The sequence below is a fragment of the Eretmochelys imbricata genome, chromosome 14 (assembly GCF_965152235.1).
Source record: "Eretmochelys imbricata isolate rEreImb1 chromosome 14, rEreImb1.hap1, whole genome shotgun sequence".
Taxonomy (NCBI): domain Eukaryota; kingdom Metazoa; phylum Chordata; order Testudines; family Cheloniidae; genus Eretmochelys; species Eretmochelys imbricata.
In genome coordinates, this window is record NC_135585.1 from 50,028,776 (window position 1) to 50,045,027 (window position 16,252).

Consider the following 16,252-nt stretch of genomic DNA (forward strand, 5'->3'; position numbering starts at 1 on the left):
CTTGTTTGTTCCACTGTACTGTCCCAGCTGCAGCTGCCGAGGGCAGCATCATGGGATTTGCTTCCAGACTTGGTTTTGTCCCCCCAACCCCCACAGGGAATATTGTGCCTCTAGGAGGAGAGTTTGGGGTTTACTGGGATGTGTCACTAACCAGCCTGTGCTCTGTCTCTGTCCTGTGCACACCCGTGTCAATCAGGAATTGCTCAGCTGTGATCTGCGGAGAGGTGACTGGTTGCACAGGGGACAATCCATGAAGGGACGTGGTGTTGCAATGCTGAGCGTCACAGGGCCTAGTTCGTAGGCAACTAGAAAATCATATTCTGCAGAGATGAGGTGGGCCCTGAACTCCCTAGACAATGCGTGGGCATCACAGACACCGTACAGTGCGATTCACAAAAGCCAGCTCGGTGTGTGGCGGGGAGCCACCTGAGCTAGCCCATGGGAGAGGCGACAAGGGGGGAGGGGTGTCCTAAGCCCTGCCCCCTCTCACCAACAGGTGCCTAAATTGGGGCTGCAGGGGGGCGTCGGTCTCTGCTCAGCCACCCACAGATGGGAACCCAGCGCCTGACGGTCACTGGCTCAGGCTCCTACGGCATTTCTTGCTGGAATGAGGTGGGCACCTGCCTCGCTCCACACACAATGTGAGGGGCGGGAGGAAGGGGAATGTGGTTTTGGTGATGTCACCCGACTTGTAACGTTCACCCCCGTGGTGAGAGCACTCGGCTGGCACGTGGGAGACCCAGGTTCAGTTCTCTACCTAGAGCAGGGGGTTTTCAAGGTATGGGTCACGGCTGGTCAGGGGAAGGGGAACGACGAACTGCGGCCACTCGGTGCTGCGAACGGTGGTGCCTGCGGACGCTCAGTTAAAGGAAGCATCTTTCCAGCGGCTTTCCCTGACCAGCCATGACCCAGACTTTGAAAACCCCTGGGTCTAGAGTAGCTGAGGAATGTGAGGACCAACCTCAGGGCAGTTACAAAGCAGGGCACAAACCCCACACTGGTTGTCTGTTCTGTATTTAGATTTCACTCGCCAGGTATCAAGTGTGATCCCCTCCAGCACTAAAACAGTCTTAACACGGGTGGCGGGTGAAGCTTCCCCTGGGGGAGGCTAGTTCCCTGTCCCACCTCTTGCACCCACATTCCACTCCAGGCCACCATCCTGCCCCCGTGAGGGTGGGGGTTGAGAAGGGATGCAGCGAGGTGGGGCGGGATCGCGAAGGGAAAGAGGGGTGAGGAGGGATGCGGCAACTGGTGGGCGGGTCGCCCAGGGATGAGGGTGTGAGGAGGGATGTGACAAGCAGGCGGGGGGGGGAGGGAGGTGTCTCGCGGGGAGAGGGTGGGGGAGGGGCTGGACATGGCAGGTGGGGTGTTAAAAGTCATCAGCTGCTCTATCCTAGCCACAGAAATGGTGGAAGATGTAGAAGGGGAGGTAGTCTCTCCCCAGCCCAGGAAGACCCCTTCCCAACCCAAGGCAAAGGGAGCAGGAGGTGTCAGCCCTGGAGGGAGAGACTCTCCCTAATACAGAAACCGGGAGAAGCATCCAGGAAAGAGCCCCCTTCAGCCGAAGGGAAAGGGATGTGACAGCCCTGAGTGGGAGGCCTCTCCATTCATGTCTCTGAATTCAATATGATATGTAGATATGTAGAAATATTCGCCAGAACTAACATGGTCAGAGATAAGGGTGTTTGGATGCTAGGCAGTGAGAAGGTTTCTGTTTCCCGGTGCATGTGTCCCAGAAATTGTTAGATGCCACTGGACTGCTGTAAGGGGAATCCTAGAATCTGACCCCCAGGATCCCCAAATAATTCAAGCTTCTGGGACCGGAAGAGGAATAGCTCCCTCTCCTGGAATCCACTACCTTATTCCTTGGTGCAGAGCTGACTCTCCAGACAGCCACATGCTTAAACACACATCTCCCAGAACTCCGCACCAAGGTGAGAGCCTACTGGTTTCAGCTGAACTCTCTCTCTGGAGGCAGGCAGTAGTTGTGAAGCTGTTCACACACAGAGAGACTCTTTGCACATGTCCAACACACTATTGCTCTTTCACTTAACCAGATAAAGCAAAAGAGAGTTCAGATCACATAGCACAAAACAACCAACCTAACTGCAGTGCCCCTCATTACCAGTTTGCCTTACACAATGCTCAAATAAATTGGTTAGTCTCTAAGGTGCCACAAGTACTCCTTTTCTTTTTGCGAATACAGACTAACACGGCTGCTACTCTGAAACCTAACATTATATCCAGTTGCTCATGAAGTATCCAGCGGCTTCCCCAGCAGCATCTCTGCCCAGCTCTCCTTTCCCATCGCAGTTGCAGCCTCTGTTCTGGTTCCAGAAGGCCACTCCCCAGATTCCCTCTTGATCCTGATCTCAGATCCACTGTGCCACAAACGAGTCCTGACTGCAGGGCTCGGCCACAGGAAACAGCAGCAGAATGAAGGCGCATGACTGATAGCTATGGATCTCCAGCCATGCATTCCCCAGCAAAACAAAAAGCAGTGCCAGCCTTCCCCGGAAAGAAAATAATTTCAGCTCACACCATCCAGCTGCAAGATAATAGGAATCCCTCAGTGTAATGCATTAAATAGCTGCAACATTGTATCCAGCTGTAGGGCAGCCCCTGTAACCAGGCACATCCATGGCAAGCACTCCTTTCTCACCACAGCTGGATTTCCATTTCTGGTCCCAGGTGGCTGCTCCCCAGACTCTCCCAGGCCCCCTGTGTCTGTCCCCAGATCCCCTCCTGCAGCCAGACTGGACAAGTGGCCTGAGAGCCTTGGAGACAGGAGATCTCTGGTTATCCCATCCCCTGTACAGCGCAGGAGCCCCAGTGTCAGCTCCTCTCACACCCGCTGCCATCTGCAGGGAGCCAGGAGTCCCCGAGAGCTGGGGAGACTGTGCAGAGAAACAGAAGCAGTAGCCACCAGGCTAAGAACTGGTGTAACAGCTGCCCTCTTGGCCAGCACACCTAGCACTGAACCAGGGACCCCTAGAGCTAAAAGCACAGGCTGCCACAGCTTATGCTAAATATTCAACCCTTTATAACTGTAACAGCTCCACACACAAACACACACACATCAGTGGGTTACCCAGGCACCAGAGAGACACGGGTCTTAAAGAGCCTAAAGGCCAGGCAGGGAAGGGGCAGTAGGAATCAGCAGCTGTGATTCTCTCCCTCCTTGCCAGGCTGCTCCATCAGATCCTTATGTCAGGCGGTGAAACCCCCAGTCGCTTGTTACCCCTTTTTGACCTAAGTGACTAGTCCAAAGTTTGGGGCCTGGCAGATGTTCCGGACGAGTTAGTGTCAATTTGGACTCATCACACTTCATTCAAAGGCTCTTTACAGTCCACAGAAAAGAAATCATGAGCCCACACCCAGAAAGGAAACGCCGAATGATATTCCATCAGCCCATGTCTGAGCAGGGAATGAAACTAAACTCCTCTCTTGTCTCTGTAGTGGGACTGCTGGCCGCCTACTAACACTCAGAGGGGGTGTTCTGGTTGGCTGGCTCCCAGTACCAAAAGAAAGGGGGAAGGGTCTATGAGAAACCAGGACCCTGAGACTGACAGTCCCCAGGGGCAATGGGGAGAGGCCACTGCTCCAGATCACCCTGATTGACAGGGCGGGCAGGCGAATGAGGCAGGCAGGTGATCAGGGAGATCCCGTCCTCTGTGTGAGCTGGAATCGCCCTGGGTCAGGCAGACAGAGTGGGGCCAGCTAAGGAGAGAGAAGGGGCCCAAGCTGAGCTGGGAGCAGGGCTGGGCCAGCCAGAGACATGGCCCAGGGAAAGCGGATCCTGGGCTGGGAGCAGGGCTGGGCCAGCCGGAGACACGGCCCAGGGAGAACAGATCCTGTGCTGGGAGCAGAGCTGGGCCAGCCGGAGACATGGCCCAGGGAGAGCGGATCCTGGGCTGGGAGCAGGGCTGGGCCAGCCAGAGACACGGCCCAGGGAGAGCGGATTCTGTGCTGGGAGCAGAGCTGGGCCAGCCGGAGACACGGCCCAGGGAGAGGGGATCCTGGGCTGGGAGCGGGGCTGGGCCAGCCGGAGACACGGCCCAGGGAGAGCGGATCCTGGGCTGGGAGCAGGGCTGCAGCCACAAAGCCAGAGGGGCCAGAGAAGCCGCCCAGGGGGCTGGAGGCAGAACAGCAGAGAGTGGAGCTGGGGCTGGAGCAGTCTGGAGCAGGGTGTTGTGAGTAGCTGGGGAGATCAAGGGGGGCTCTGGGCAGCCAAGGGTCCTGCAGGCCAGAGGGGGAGGGGGATCATAACCGGCTGGGGGGTAGGGGCTGAAGCTGGTCCCCGGAGAGGCCAGGCGGCCTTGGCCACGTGCAGACCGACCCCCTCCCCCGCCCCAGCCTTTTCCGCCCAGAAGAGGAAGGCAGGGTAGCCCAGTGGTGAGCTGCAGCTGGTTCGCAGGGGTTTGCTAGAACCGGTTGTTAAATTTAGAAGCCCTTTTAGAACGGGTTGTTCGGCGAGGGAGAACCGGTTCTAAACCGGCTTCTAAATTTAACAACTGGCCCAAAGTGGCTCTTAGGTGCCGACTCCACGGGGAAAATTTTGTGGGTGCAGAGCAGCTCCCTACCCCCAGCCCCAGCTCACCTCCCCTCCTCCTCCCCTGAACGAGCTGCCCCACTCTGCTTCTCTGCGCCCCCCCCCCCTTCCCCCAATCAGCTGTTCGGTGGGAAGCCAGGGAGGGCTGAGAAGCAGGCGGTGGCTTCCCGCTCAAGCCCAGGGAGGCAGAGGTGAGCGGGGGGGGGGCATGAGGAGGGCCGCCCGCACCACAGCAGGTACGGGGGGCCGCGCAGGGGAACTGCTCCCTGCCCCAGCTCGCCTCCGCCACCCTCCGCCTGCTTCTCAGCCCTCCTCGACTTCCCGCCAAACAGCTGATTCGTGGGAAGGGGGGGTGGAGAAGCAGAGTGGGGCAGTGGGTTCAGGGGAGGAGGTGGGGGGTGGCGCGGAGAAGCAGAGTGGGGTGGTCGGTTCAGGAGAGGAGGCAGAGCGGAGGAGAGCTGGGGCTGGGCGTGGGGAGCTGCCGGTGGGGGCTCTACACCCACCAATTTTCCCTGTGGGTGCTCCAGCCCCAGAGCACACAGGGAGTCAGAGCCGAAGGTGCCACTTTTGATGTGATCAGTGGGGGAGCAGCCGCTCCCCCTGCTCCCCGCCTAGCTACGCTCCCCCGCCCCTAGGAGCCAGAGGGACCTGCTGGATGCTTCCTGGAAGCTGCCCCAGGTAAGCACCACCGGGACTCCCCACCTCGCCTCCCAGCAGGTGCCTCTGGCTCTTAGGGGTAGGGTGGCCACCCACTATGGTGGCCCATGAGGCCCTCCTGCCCAGTTCTGGGGGCAGTTAGGGGACAGGGATGGATGGGGCAGGGGTCCTGCCGGGAGGGGGCATCAAGGAACACGGGAGGGGGGTTGGATGGGGCAGGAGTCCCGGGGGGCGGGGGTGGGCAACGACCCCCTCATGGGGTGAGGAGGGAACCTGTTGTTAAGATTTTGGTAGCTCATCACTGGGGTATCCCCTTTCCATCCTGGCTTCCCGTGACAGGGGGCGGTTGGGGTCACCACCAGAGCATGTGTCCAACCTGCAGCATCCCTGCAGCACAGCCAGGGCCTGGGCAGGAGGCCTGGGACATGGGAGGGACAGTGTGTGAACTGTCCAGGCATTCCAGAGACCCTGCTTGTGATGTTCCCTGCCACAGAGCAGTGTGATGTGTTTACCTTTAATCTTTCCCATTTGTTTCCTCCTTCTTTTTTTTTTATTGATTGCTGTTTAAATAAATTGTATTTGCTTTAAATTGTATGTAATGATCAGTGGGTCAGAGAAGTGCCCAGTGCAGAGAGAGCCCCCTGGAGTGGGGACACCCTAGCCCCTGCCCTAAGTGACCACAGCAGAGTTGTGGGTCGAGCCCCCCCAGGAATCCTGGGCCCAGCTTTGTTGGGGTTACGAGGACTCTGCCACACAGGAGTGTGGAAGGGGAGCCCTCAAGGTCAGGCAGGCCTCCGGGTAAAGGGAGTGGGAGCGAGGACTCAGATCCTTTGCTAGCCCATTTCACTGGGGTAGTGTATAAGCCAGAAAAGTTCCCCACAATAGTGGGACCATTCACCCACTTATGTCTCTTTCCAGCACTGGAAGCCATGGCTGCTGCAAATGCAGCAAAAACTCTCCAGGATGAACTGACCTGTCCCATCTGTCTGGAGTATTTTAAAGATCCAGTGTCTCTAGGCTGTGATCACAGTTTCTGCCGAGCCTGCATCACCCAGTGCCGGGGGGGATTCGCTACACACATCTCCTGCCCTCAGTGCAGAAAGACCTTTCCCCAGAGGAACCTCAGGCTGAACAGACAGCTCAGGAATATTGTGGAAGCAGCCAGAAAACTCAGGTTGCAGACAGGGAGAGAACCAGCACCAGAGATACTGTGTGAGAAACACAAGGAGCCTTTCAAACTCTTCTGCGAAGAGGACAAAATCCCCATCTGCCTGGTGTGTGACAGATCCAAGGAGCACAAAGATCACACTGTGATTCCTGCAGAGGAAGCTGCCGAAGAATTCAAGGTAGGAAATCACCAACTGTTATTTTTATAACCAGAGCCTTGGGGAATTCACCTTCCCCCAGCATTAGAGTTTCCTTTAGCCCCAGACAGCCACTCAGTGAACTCCATTGGAGAGGAACGAGGGGTTTCAGGCTTAAGTAGGTTTCCCAGCAACTCCAAAGACTCATGCAGATGGAGAATTTTAGTCCTTGATAAACATCCTAAGTAAGGCTTACACATTGGAGTGAGGGGGAGTGAGGAACCCACACTGCACCCCACCCCTCCTGCTCCCCATACACAGAGTCCTGGGCACTGAATGACCCCCCTTGTCTGCCCTTCCCACTTCCAGCCCTTCCCCAAGCTATAAACACCATGTCCGGGCTCCTCCTTCTTGGAGCTGAGGGAGCAGGAGGTTGCAGCTGGGGCTGTCCTCTTGGCAGACATCCCCTTCGCCCTTTTCCTGCAGAGCTCCTCACGCAGAGAAGAAGAGAGCCCGACCCTCATGAAACTTGGGGAGCGGGAGGCACACAGGAGTGGCGCTCCCATCTTGCAAACCCTAGCAAGTCTGCTTGATATAATTAGAGATGGGTTTGCAGGAAGCAGGGATTGGGTGGAAGGGGGCAACAGAGCAATGGGGCACTGTAGCAGGGTCATTGTTTCCAGACTGTCCCCTCATGGCATGGGGTTGCCCTACCTCATTTTCCCTCTGAGGTTCCCAGAAATAATCCACGAAGGCTTTTCTGTGGCCAGTAACACCCCTGCTCTCCCAGCAGTGACTCCCAAGACTTCTAGTCTGGAGTTTGGCCTTATCACCCTGAACAAGATCCCAAGGCCTCCTCTGTCTCCTCCCTCTGTTTTACCTACCCCAGGCCTGGTTGGATTACATGACACTCCCCTCTCCCCCAGTCACTGCTCCTTCATTCTCCCCACCTGGGGATGAGAACTGGTTTCTTGCAGGTGGGGCTGAGACTTCTCTCTCTTTCTAGGGCCGGCCAGCCACCCTGTGACCGGCATTGTCCCTCTTCCACATCTCCTGAGGACACGGGGAGACAGTCCCCATCTTGCAATTTTCAGTTTGGAAATTTTGGTCATAGACTTCAGTGTGGGAACCTTGTGGCCATAAAGGTTTCCATGCTGACATCAATAACAATAATAAGAATTCATAACCAATAGAATGTCCTGATTTCTACTGCGGTAGCATCTCCAGGCCCCGATGAGGGATTAGGGCCCCTTTGTGCCAGGCTCTGTACAGACAAAGTCAGGCAAAGAGCCCACAGTCCCAGTCCCATGAGGACGATATGTAGCAAGTGGATAAAGAAAGAACCAGGGCTGGAAACAGGGGACAATTAAAGAGGGTTGCGTTTTCAGGCACTGGCAGTCGCAATAGGTCATCCATATTTCAAACCTGTCCATTTTCCATGGTGCAGACTTAGTTGCCTGTACTTTTCTATGGGGAATGTTTTAGGTGATGGAGTGGCAGCAGGCATGAGGGGGAGTCCATGGCCCAGTCTCTCCTCCCTCCTGTGGGCTTGGGGGGGACTTCAGAATCAGGGTTAGGGAGTTGAGACCCCTTTGGGTGCTGTTTCCCAGATGGTGGCTTGTCACCCACCAGTGAGTCGTGGGAAGATGTAGATGGGTTGTGGGCTTGGTGTGGAGGGGCAGGCCTGTGGGGACAGGAGTGGTAACTCCTGTCCCCACAGGGCTGAGTCCAGCTCTCCACAGAGGGAGCCTGTGGAGAAATTCCAGCATGAACCTACTTGTCCTATCTGTCTGGAGTATTTCAGAGAACCTGCCACTCTCGAGAGTGGGACCATTTTCTGCCAAACCTCCATCACCCAAAACTGGGAGTAATCAGATATAGCTGTTTCCTGACCGAGCAATAATTAAGAAAGGCCATTAGGAGGGAAAGATGCCTTGATACAGGACCTAGGCCCAGCAGGGAGAGGTTGTTTCCCACTGGGATTCTGAACTCCTGTGTTGCTCCATGAGGGGTTAAACTCAAATGCTACCGGCCTGCATTAGAGGAGATCACTGGGCTAAACACCCTGTGGACTCCAAGCACCTTGAGTCCTCACACAAAAGGGCTCAAGACAGTGCAGGTCTATGCCAAATACCATGGGGATTAGACTGGGTTGCAGCAAAACTAACCCCTGGGCAGCGGTGACCAATGTCAGGCCGAAGAACTAGCCAAAGTGGTTCCATTAATGGTTCCATTGCTCTCCCACAGTGCGGCATTTTGAAATCTCTCAAACTCTCTGCTTCTGGGAGCTGGGGAACAGGTACCCAGGCAGCCCTGCCTCTGTAAGGGTCCAGGACAGAGCTAGGGCAACCCCAGGTGTTCTTGAGAAAAATGAACACATCTATTGTGGTTTGCCCAGATGCCCAAGCCAATTCTATCCAACCAGTCCAGTCCCCAGGGGTTCAGGGCTGAAATTCAGTGGAAATCAGGCTCCTTTGAGAATCCCAGACCATATTTCAAACCCTGGAGGTTTCTGGGATTTGTATCACTTTGAGTGTTAAGCCTCCTCAAAAACAGAATATTTCACACAGTGAAAGAAAAATCCAAGGATGTGATGCCAGAGTCATGTTGGTATAAATCAATGGGGGGAAAAAGGTCAAAAAATTTTCAGGGAGTCTGAAAATGAAACACTCCCAGCGTCCATTAATATGACTTCACTTCCTTGGTATCTCTGATGTCGGGAACCTACTGCATTCTCCAGTCATCAATAGAGTGTTGGCTTCTGTTGGAAAAGGTCCCACCCACACTCTCACTCCTAACAAACAATAACACCACTCAAATCAGTTTCTGTTTCTTCAGGAAAAGATTCAGGCCCATTTGAAGACGCTGAGGGAAGAGAGAGAAATGCTTCTGGGATTTAAAGTGAGTGGAGAGAAGAGAAGCCAAGAGTATCTGGTAGGTGCCTGTCATTCTTAACCTGCATTTGCAACGAACCAGATGGAGGGGCGTTCTGAATCAGAGCAATAATGAGAGGCACGGACAATCTAGAGGCCCAATTATGTTTTATCTCAATCAGTTGGGGGTAAAGCAGAAATCCATTAAGTGGGGAATAATCACAAGTAAATAAAAATTAGTTGTTTTAGCAGAAATTACAAGTTAGGCCTACACCATAAACCAATGGGTTTCAACCTTTTTGCATTTGATGATTTTGAATTAGGGGTGCAGAGACCCCTTTGGAAATCTATTATCTGTATGGACCACAGGTTGAAACCCACTGCCATAAGCTACTGTAACTATTATTCTTATCTATTGTATATTAATTACTGTTAGCTTAATTAACTCTCTTCATAGGAAACAATTTACATTAATGAAATAACAGAATTTTGAATTAGAAAATCCAGTGCACTAAAACAAACCCCCGCTGTTACACATTCACACCTCAGTGTCACAGTTTTCATTGTCTGTTAGCTCAGAGTTTGGGGGATGTTCAGTTATATCTTGAGGAATCCTCTTGTGCAATCTTTGTTTACTGTTTTGAGTTCCAGCTTAAAAAAAGACATGTATCCCAGGCTGTGAAGTCTTGGTTACTTGACTAAACAATTATCCCTCTGCTCATTTCTGACTTACAGTCCCGTTGAGCTCTGACAATCTCTCCATTCCTGTAATTCACCTTTTATGCCTGAGGGTGTTGTCCAGATGTGTTGTCTTACAGTCCTTAGTATTTTCTTATTTTCACCTCCCGCTGCTTTGGATCTCCATCTCCAAGGCCATCGATAACGTGCTATTCAGAGCATGTGAGACATGGAAATGTCCCATTAAGAGATTCTGGGACCAAATGGAAAGATGTGAGATAATTCTCTCTCTAGTAACCACAGGATACTGTTCAGAGTCAGATGACTTAGAATTTGGAAAAAAATTCTCCCTCCTACACACTCAGTGCTCTATGAAAGGCCCCCAGGCTCCATCCATGTCCCTGACCAGCCCTTTCCCTATATTCCTTCACAGAGAAATACACAAACAGAGAGACAGAAGATTGTGTCTGAATTCCAGCAACTGCGGCAGTTCCTGGAGGAACAAGAGCGACTCTTGCAGGCTCAGCTGGAGAAACTGGACAAGGAGATTGTGAAGATACAGAATGAAAGTGTCAGCAAACTATCTGAGGAAATTTCCCGTCTCAGTGACCTGATCGGTGAGCTGGAGGGGAAGTGTCAGAAGCCAGTGACTGAATTGTTGCAGGTGAGACTGAGTTAGAAATACTCCAGATCCCAACACAGGGACAAGACTGCTCCTAAAACATGGGCATGGCCGTCCAGCAGTCAGAGATCACTGTGTAACTCAATGTGTATTGCAGAGATGTGAATGACTACTAGTTTTGAAAAGTTACATACACTGTGATGTAAAAGTTGGAAAAGCCTCATTACCTCAGCTAACACATGGCCCTGCGGCCAGAACACAGCCTCTTTTCCCCATAGTTGCTAAATCCCTTCTTCTGGAATTCTAAGTGTGTCAGGTGGGACTAAAATTCCCTCTCTCTCTTTCTCTCCTCTAGGATGTCAGAAGCACCTTGATCAGGTACGTGGCTCTCTCTTACTCTCCCAGCATTACTAAGTGTGAGGGGAAGAGCTTGGAGATGATGTTACCACTGCCTCTCCCCAGGGCTCTACAGCCAAATGTGTGGGGAAGATCATGTTGTTTTAGATACAAATATCTCTGATCAGCTTCATCTTGAGGTTCTCACCCTTTTATAGAAGACTCTGGAATTATCCATTCATTGGGAAAGACTGACCTCCAGTGTTTCCTAGAGATGTCACATCCCTGGGGGACTGGCTGCCCCAGGATTGTGTGGATGGAATGTGGGCCTGTCACTACTGGGGCCCTGGTTACCATTCAGCCCAAGGCAGCAGTGGTCAAGAGTCTTTCCCACCTGAGGACTATTTGGAGACCTGTGTGGAATGAGCTGGGGAGGGGGAAGTTGGTATCTGTCTAGTTCCTAGTGGACAGATTTCTACAACACTTCACCTGGGAAGCTCCTGTCCCTCATGGAGGGCAAGGAGTGAATTGGCCATGGAGACTCAATTCCCCTTTTGTCACCAGAGCTGGACTCTCCAGGCCATAGCTGAAGAATAATAATGGGACCTTTGGCGGGGGAAGGTTTCACTGCCAAGGCCTTGCTCTGAGGCTGGGAGCAGTAGAGGAATTCTAATTCCAGACCCATTAGAACAGTGATTCACTAACAAGAATTTGAGTCAATAAATGAAATATAACCATGTGAAATTGTTTCTCTCTAGGTCTGCGAAGGGGAAGTTCCAGCAGCCAGAGGAGATTTCTACTAATCTAGAATTAAGACTTGGCGATTTTTCCCAGAAAATTGTTGCTCTAATGGATACTCTGAGGAAGTTCAAAGGTACTGAGAAGGGATCTAGGAGGGGAAATTGGGATGAGCCGCTGAGACTGGGAATAGAATGGGTCTGGCCAATTGGTTGATAATTAGATGATGGATCTATTTAATTATTTGTACCAAAAGCATGCCTTGCCATTACAATTACTATTAAAGTAAGAAATTACAGACATACTGAAAGAAGTATTGGCCAGTTACCTTCTTCTGAGGCATAGGTGGGTCACAGAGAATTTCCTGTGATGTTCAGATTCCTCTTTACAGATCCACATTAGATATTTATTAGTTTTTTCAATCAATATTTGTAACAATCAAAGATAAGCATCTTCTATAACTAACTCATACAATAAACATGCATGAACATTTTAATTGGCAGGGCTTTTGCTATACAAGCTATTTCCATGTTGTTCTCTTTTCTGATAGGTTTATTGCCACTGATTATGCATAGGTCACTTTGACCCTGTTCTCTGCACAGGGATTTTTGGACTTTGCTAACTGCTCCTGGGCGGTACATTTTGGGTGTCTGCTGTCTTTAACACATGGTATGCTCAAAACATCTTTGTCCCACATAGCAACGATTGAACACATCGCTTAATAACAAAGTCACTTAAGGCAACATTTCCCTTATGTCAAGCAAATTGCTCACCAGGCCAAAGCCAAGTCAGTCAGCACTGTCTCGGTCTGTCCAAATTTATGTATAAGAAATGACCCTTGTACCAATTCTCAATACTTAACTTAATAACTAGTGAAAAGCAGACAAATGGAGCAGATGTAGCAGGGACCCAGGCATCAGGACGTCTCACATGAATTCATGATTTACCAAAGGTCACAGCATTCAGTCCCAAATTCCCCCAAATGGCCTAATTTGGGGCACCTGGGTTTCCCTCTCCCAGCTAGAGAGCTGCAGGGCAGGTGCTCCAGAGCCGTGTAGCCTCCGCAGCTGCAGGGGGAGTCAGTGGGAGCTGCAGGTGCCCAACCCCTCTGAGAACCAGGCCCCAGGTGCCTAAAGGTCGGCACCCAAAATCTAGACCCTAAATTAAAGGCCATTTGTTAAAGCTGGATCCAGGCCATCACTGAGCCCGGGTCCTGTGTGGTAGCTAGTCGTGGCCAAATGGGCCCTAGGGAAGGAGAAAGCCCCTCTCCCACGGTGAGGGATCCCTCCAGCACAGGAGCCTCTTGTGCCTCCTCCCCAGCAGCTGCAGGCAGAAGGCGGGTTCCTGAGAGGGCTGGGAATGGGGTGGGGGTGGCGAGGGCGGGTGGAAAAGGGAGGGGGGTGGACGAGGGATGGAGGGAGGTGGGCAGTGTAAAGCTGGGCCTCTGACACTGCACGCTGGGCAAGACACACAGGGGCCACTGTCAGAGGGAGGTAGCTCTGGCTGGCTTCAGAACTTCCTCAGCCTGGGCCATGGTCTGCACCAGGCCCTGCAGCCAGTGAACAGCAGAGTCACAAATGGCCCCTCCCCTCTCTCCTTTTGTCGGTACAAGGGTGAATCTGGCCCATGGAGCCAACCTTCCCCCTGCCTCAGTTTCCACACTGATAAAGTGATTTTATTATTATTCCTATTTCTGCCTATGGAGGACGAGGCCCTGTCGTGCTGCTCTCTGTAGAGACTCTGAGTAGACAGACCCAACAGCTCACAATTAGAGCCAGGATTTAGGAAACTCTCAACGTCCCGTTAGTGTCAAAGGGTCTAAAGTGGGTAAAGTTATTTTTATGCCAAAGTCTTTGCAAGCTCTGGGTCTAGGTTACGACAAAAGACAGTAAGTGAATGAGACAAACCAACTGGAGTCTGAAGGGTGGGAGGGGTGATGAGGGGAAAAGTAAATCGCACTTACAGATTGTGTGTCCTGGGATGATTGTGAGGATTCATGGATGTTGGTTCCATTGCTGGGAGATGCCTGAATGAGAGAGGAAAGAGATGGTTTCAGATTAATACCTGAGTGTGTCTCTGGGCCTCTGCCATAATTAAAACATGGTTCTGTGAGTTCAGAGTGGGGATGCTGTTATAAATATGAGAGTCTGAAATCTCATCTCATCTCTTTTCTCCTATCTCCCTCCAGACACTCTGCCGTCTGCACTGGAGACACAAATTGGGGAATCCCTAGGAGCACACAGGCAGGGTGAGTTTGCAGCTGGAGATTGTCTTTAAATGATCAGAAAATTCCCATGAAAACATTTTCATGAAATTGTAGCTAAAGTTAAAAACCAATCCAACACCATACTTGACCACACAGCCCCAAATATAAAACCACTAAGGAGATCCCAAGCTGAAGTCACACAAGCAATCCTGACACCCTTCTTGGTGCCGAGTTCAGGCCCAGGCTGATGACCAGAAACGCTCTCCCTGAGCAACATCCAAACACCCTTAACTCAGACTGTGGCATTTTCATAGAAAATCACAGGACTTTTTAATCCTAAATTGAGAGGACAGTGTAGAGCGATCTCTCCCCTATGGGCTAACACATCTTGGGCAGGGATGGGCTCTCCCATTAGAGCTCCTTACTTTTTCATGAACTGGGGAGATGCTCTGTCTGCTGGCAGCTCCTCCCCTCTCTTTGGGCTGGGGATGGGGTACCCCACCCAATTCTACCTCCTACACTCTGGTCTTAATTGGCTCTTCCCCTGTGTTGCAGCTCCCTCTCTGTTCCCTGGCCTGGGAGTGGAGGCTTCACTGGGGTGGGAGTTTCCCTCTGGGGTTTAAAGCTTGTACCTGCCTCCTCTGCTCCCTCCTCATTAAAACCTTCCTTGCTGTGTCTCTGATGCTGGGAATGGAGCAGCCCCAGCAGGGGGAGCAGGGAGCTGAAGCCTCAGCAATCCAATGAAAATCTAACGAAGAGGGTCCCATTACACGGACTGAGGAACTGAAGTGACATCCCTGCTCAGTCTCAGGTGCCCAGAACAGAGGCAGCTCCCTGGGACCCAGGCCTGTCCCAGTCAGGATGGTGCTGCTGGGGAGTGTGAGAAATGACCCCAGCCTCCCCAGGGCCGAGCTCTGCCCCTAACGCTCTTGATTCTCTCTCCCTAGTGAATGTGACTCTGGATCCAGACACGGCTCATCCCATCCTCGTCCTGTCTGAGGATCAGAAAAATGTGAGATGGGGATACAAACCGAGTCAAATGCCCAAGAACGCAGAGAGATTTGACTCTTGGGCCTGTGTGCTGGGCTGTGAGGGATTCACCTCGGGGAGACATTGCTGGGAAGTGGAGGTGGATGTGGGGGGTGGGGAATGCTGGGCTGTGGGGGTGGCCAGAGCGTCTATGATGAGGAAAGGACGGATCAACCTTGGCCCTGATGAGGGAATCTGGGCTGTGGGGCTGTGGCTGGGTCAGTTCCGGGCTCTCACTTCCCCTGAGGAGACTTCCCTGCCCCTGAGCCAATTCCCCAACAGCATCCGGGTTTGTCTGGATTGTGACAGGGGTCAGGTGACATTTATCGATGCTGATGATGGGGCCCAGATCTTCACTTTCCCGCCGGGCTCTGTCCCTAGGGAGAGACTCCGACCCTGGTTCTGGTTGGGGCAGGAATCCCAGCTCAGCCTGTGTCTCTGATACACTCAGGGATGGGGTGGGGGGTGGGAGGAAATATCCCACTGGGGACCCTGAAATCAGCCTCTGTAGCCTCTCACAATCTAGTCTCTATGACCTCCTCTGGTGGACTTTCTCTCATGCCATCACTACTACCCTGGAGCAAGGTTGCTTCACCCCTCAACTCCTGCAGCCGCTGGACTGTGAAATCATAGAGACCATTCAGTGATTGAGGTAGAAAAGCCAATCTCATTTGATCCAGGAGGATTCTGGGGATCCTAGGTCAGACAGTGTCCTGGAAACATGCAGGGGAACACACCCTGGGCATAGAAAAAGGGGGTTTCTCTAGCCACAGTGATCCTAATCTCTGTGACCTGAGCATTCCCATCTACTCAGCAGCATTCTGGCTTCTCTATGCCCCTGGAGGACTCCTGTCTACCCAGCCATTGATCTCTATGCAGCACCAGCAATGGGAAGGGGAGGGGTGAAGAACTAATTTGGGGTCAGGTGCAGAAGTGACGTGGCAATTGAGGGGCAGAATTAACAGCTGGGCTGGGAATGGGCAGATGTGGGGGTGGCAGGGACACAGTTATTAATTAGGATGGGGGGGGAAGGGGTAGGGAGAAGGTGGAGCCTCTGCACCAGCAGGGAGTCTAGGAGAGGGAGACCCAGGGCCTGGGGAGTCTGACCTACAGGCCACCAGGGAAGGGATGCTGCAGTGGGAAGGAGTTGGGAGAGGTCATCTGAATGAAGAGCTTTGCAGAGGGGGGGAATTAGGCACCGGGCAGGTTTAACCGGAAGGGAGAGAAGAAATGAAATGGGAAAAGATTAAAATAAAG

The 16,252-nt window shown here is 52.6% G+C and overlaps 1 protein-coding gene across 2 annotated transcripts; it reads left to right on the forward strand.

The window, feature by feature from the left end:
- Positions 1-3,715: 3,715 nt before the first annotated feature.
- Positions 3,716-15,952, forward strand: LOC144274516 (zinc finger protein RFP-like). Of its 2 annotated transcripts, none has more exons than XM_077833379.1 (8): positions 3,716-4,193; positions 6,128-6,555; positions 9,352-9,447; positions 10,498-10,728; positions 11,042-11,064; positions 11,781-11,896; positions 13,949-14,008; positions 14,914-15,952. In XM_077833379.1, exons 1-8 carry the CDS (start codon positions 3,779-3,781, stop codon positions 15,435-15,437), a joined length of 1,893 nt encoding a protein of 630 aa, XP_077689505.1. In that variant the 5' UTR covers positions 3,716-3,778; the 3' UTR covers positions 15,438-15,952. The 2 variants fall into 2 exon arrangements, with proteins under 2 accessions (XP_077689505.1, XP_077689506.1); XM_077833380.1 differs by lacking the exon at positions 3,716-4,193 and adding an exon at positions 4,987-5,230.
- Positions 15,953-16,252: the final 300 nt, after the last annotated feature.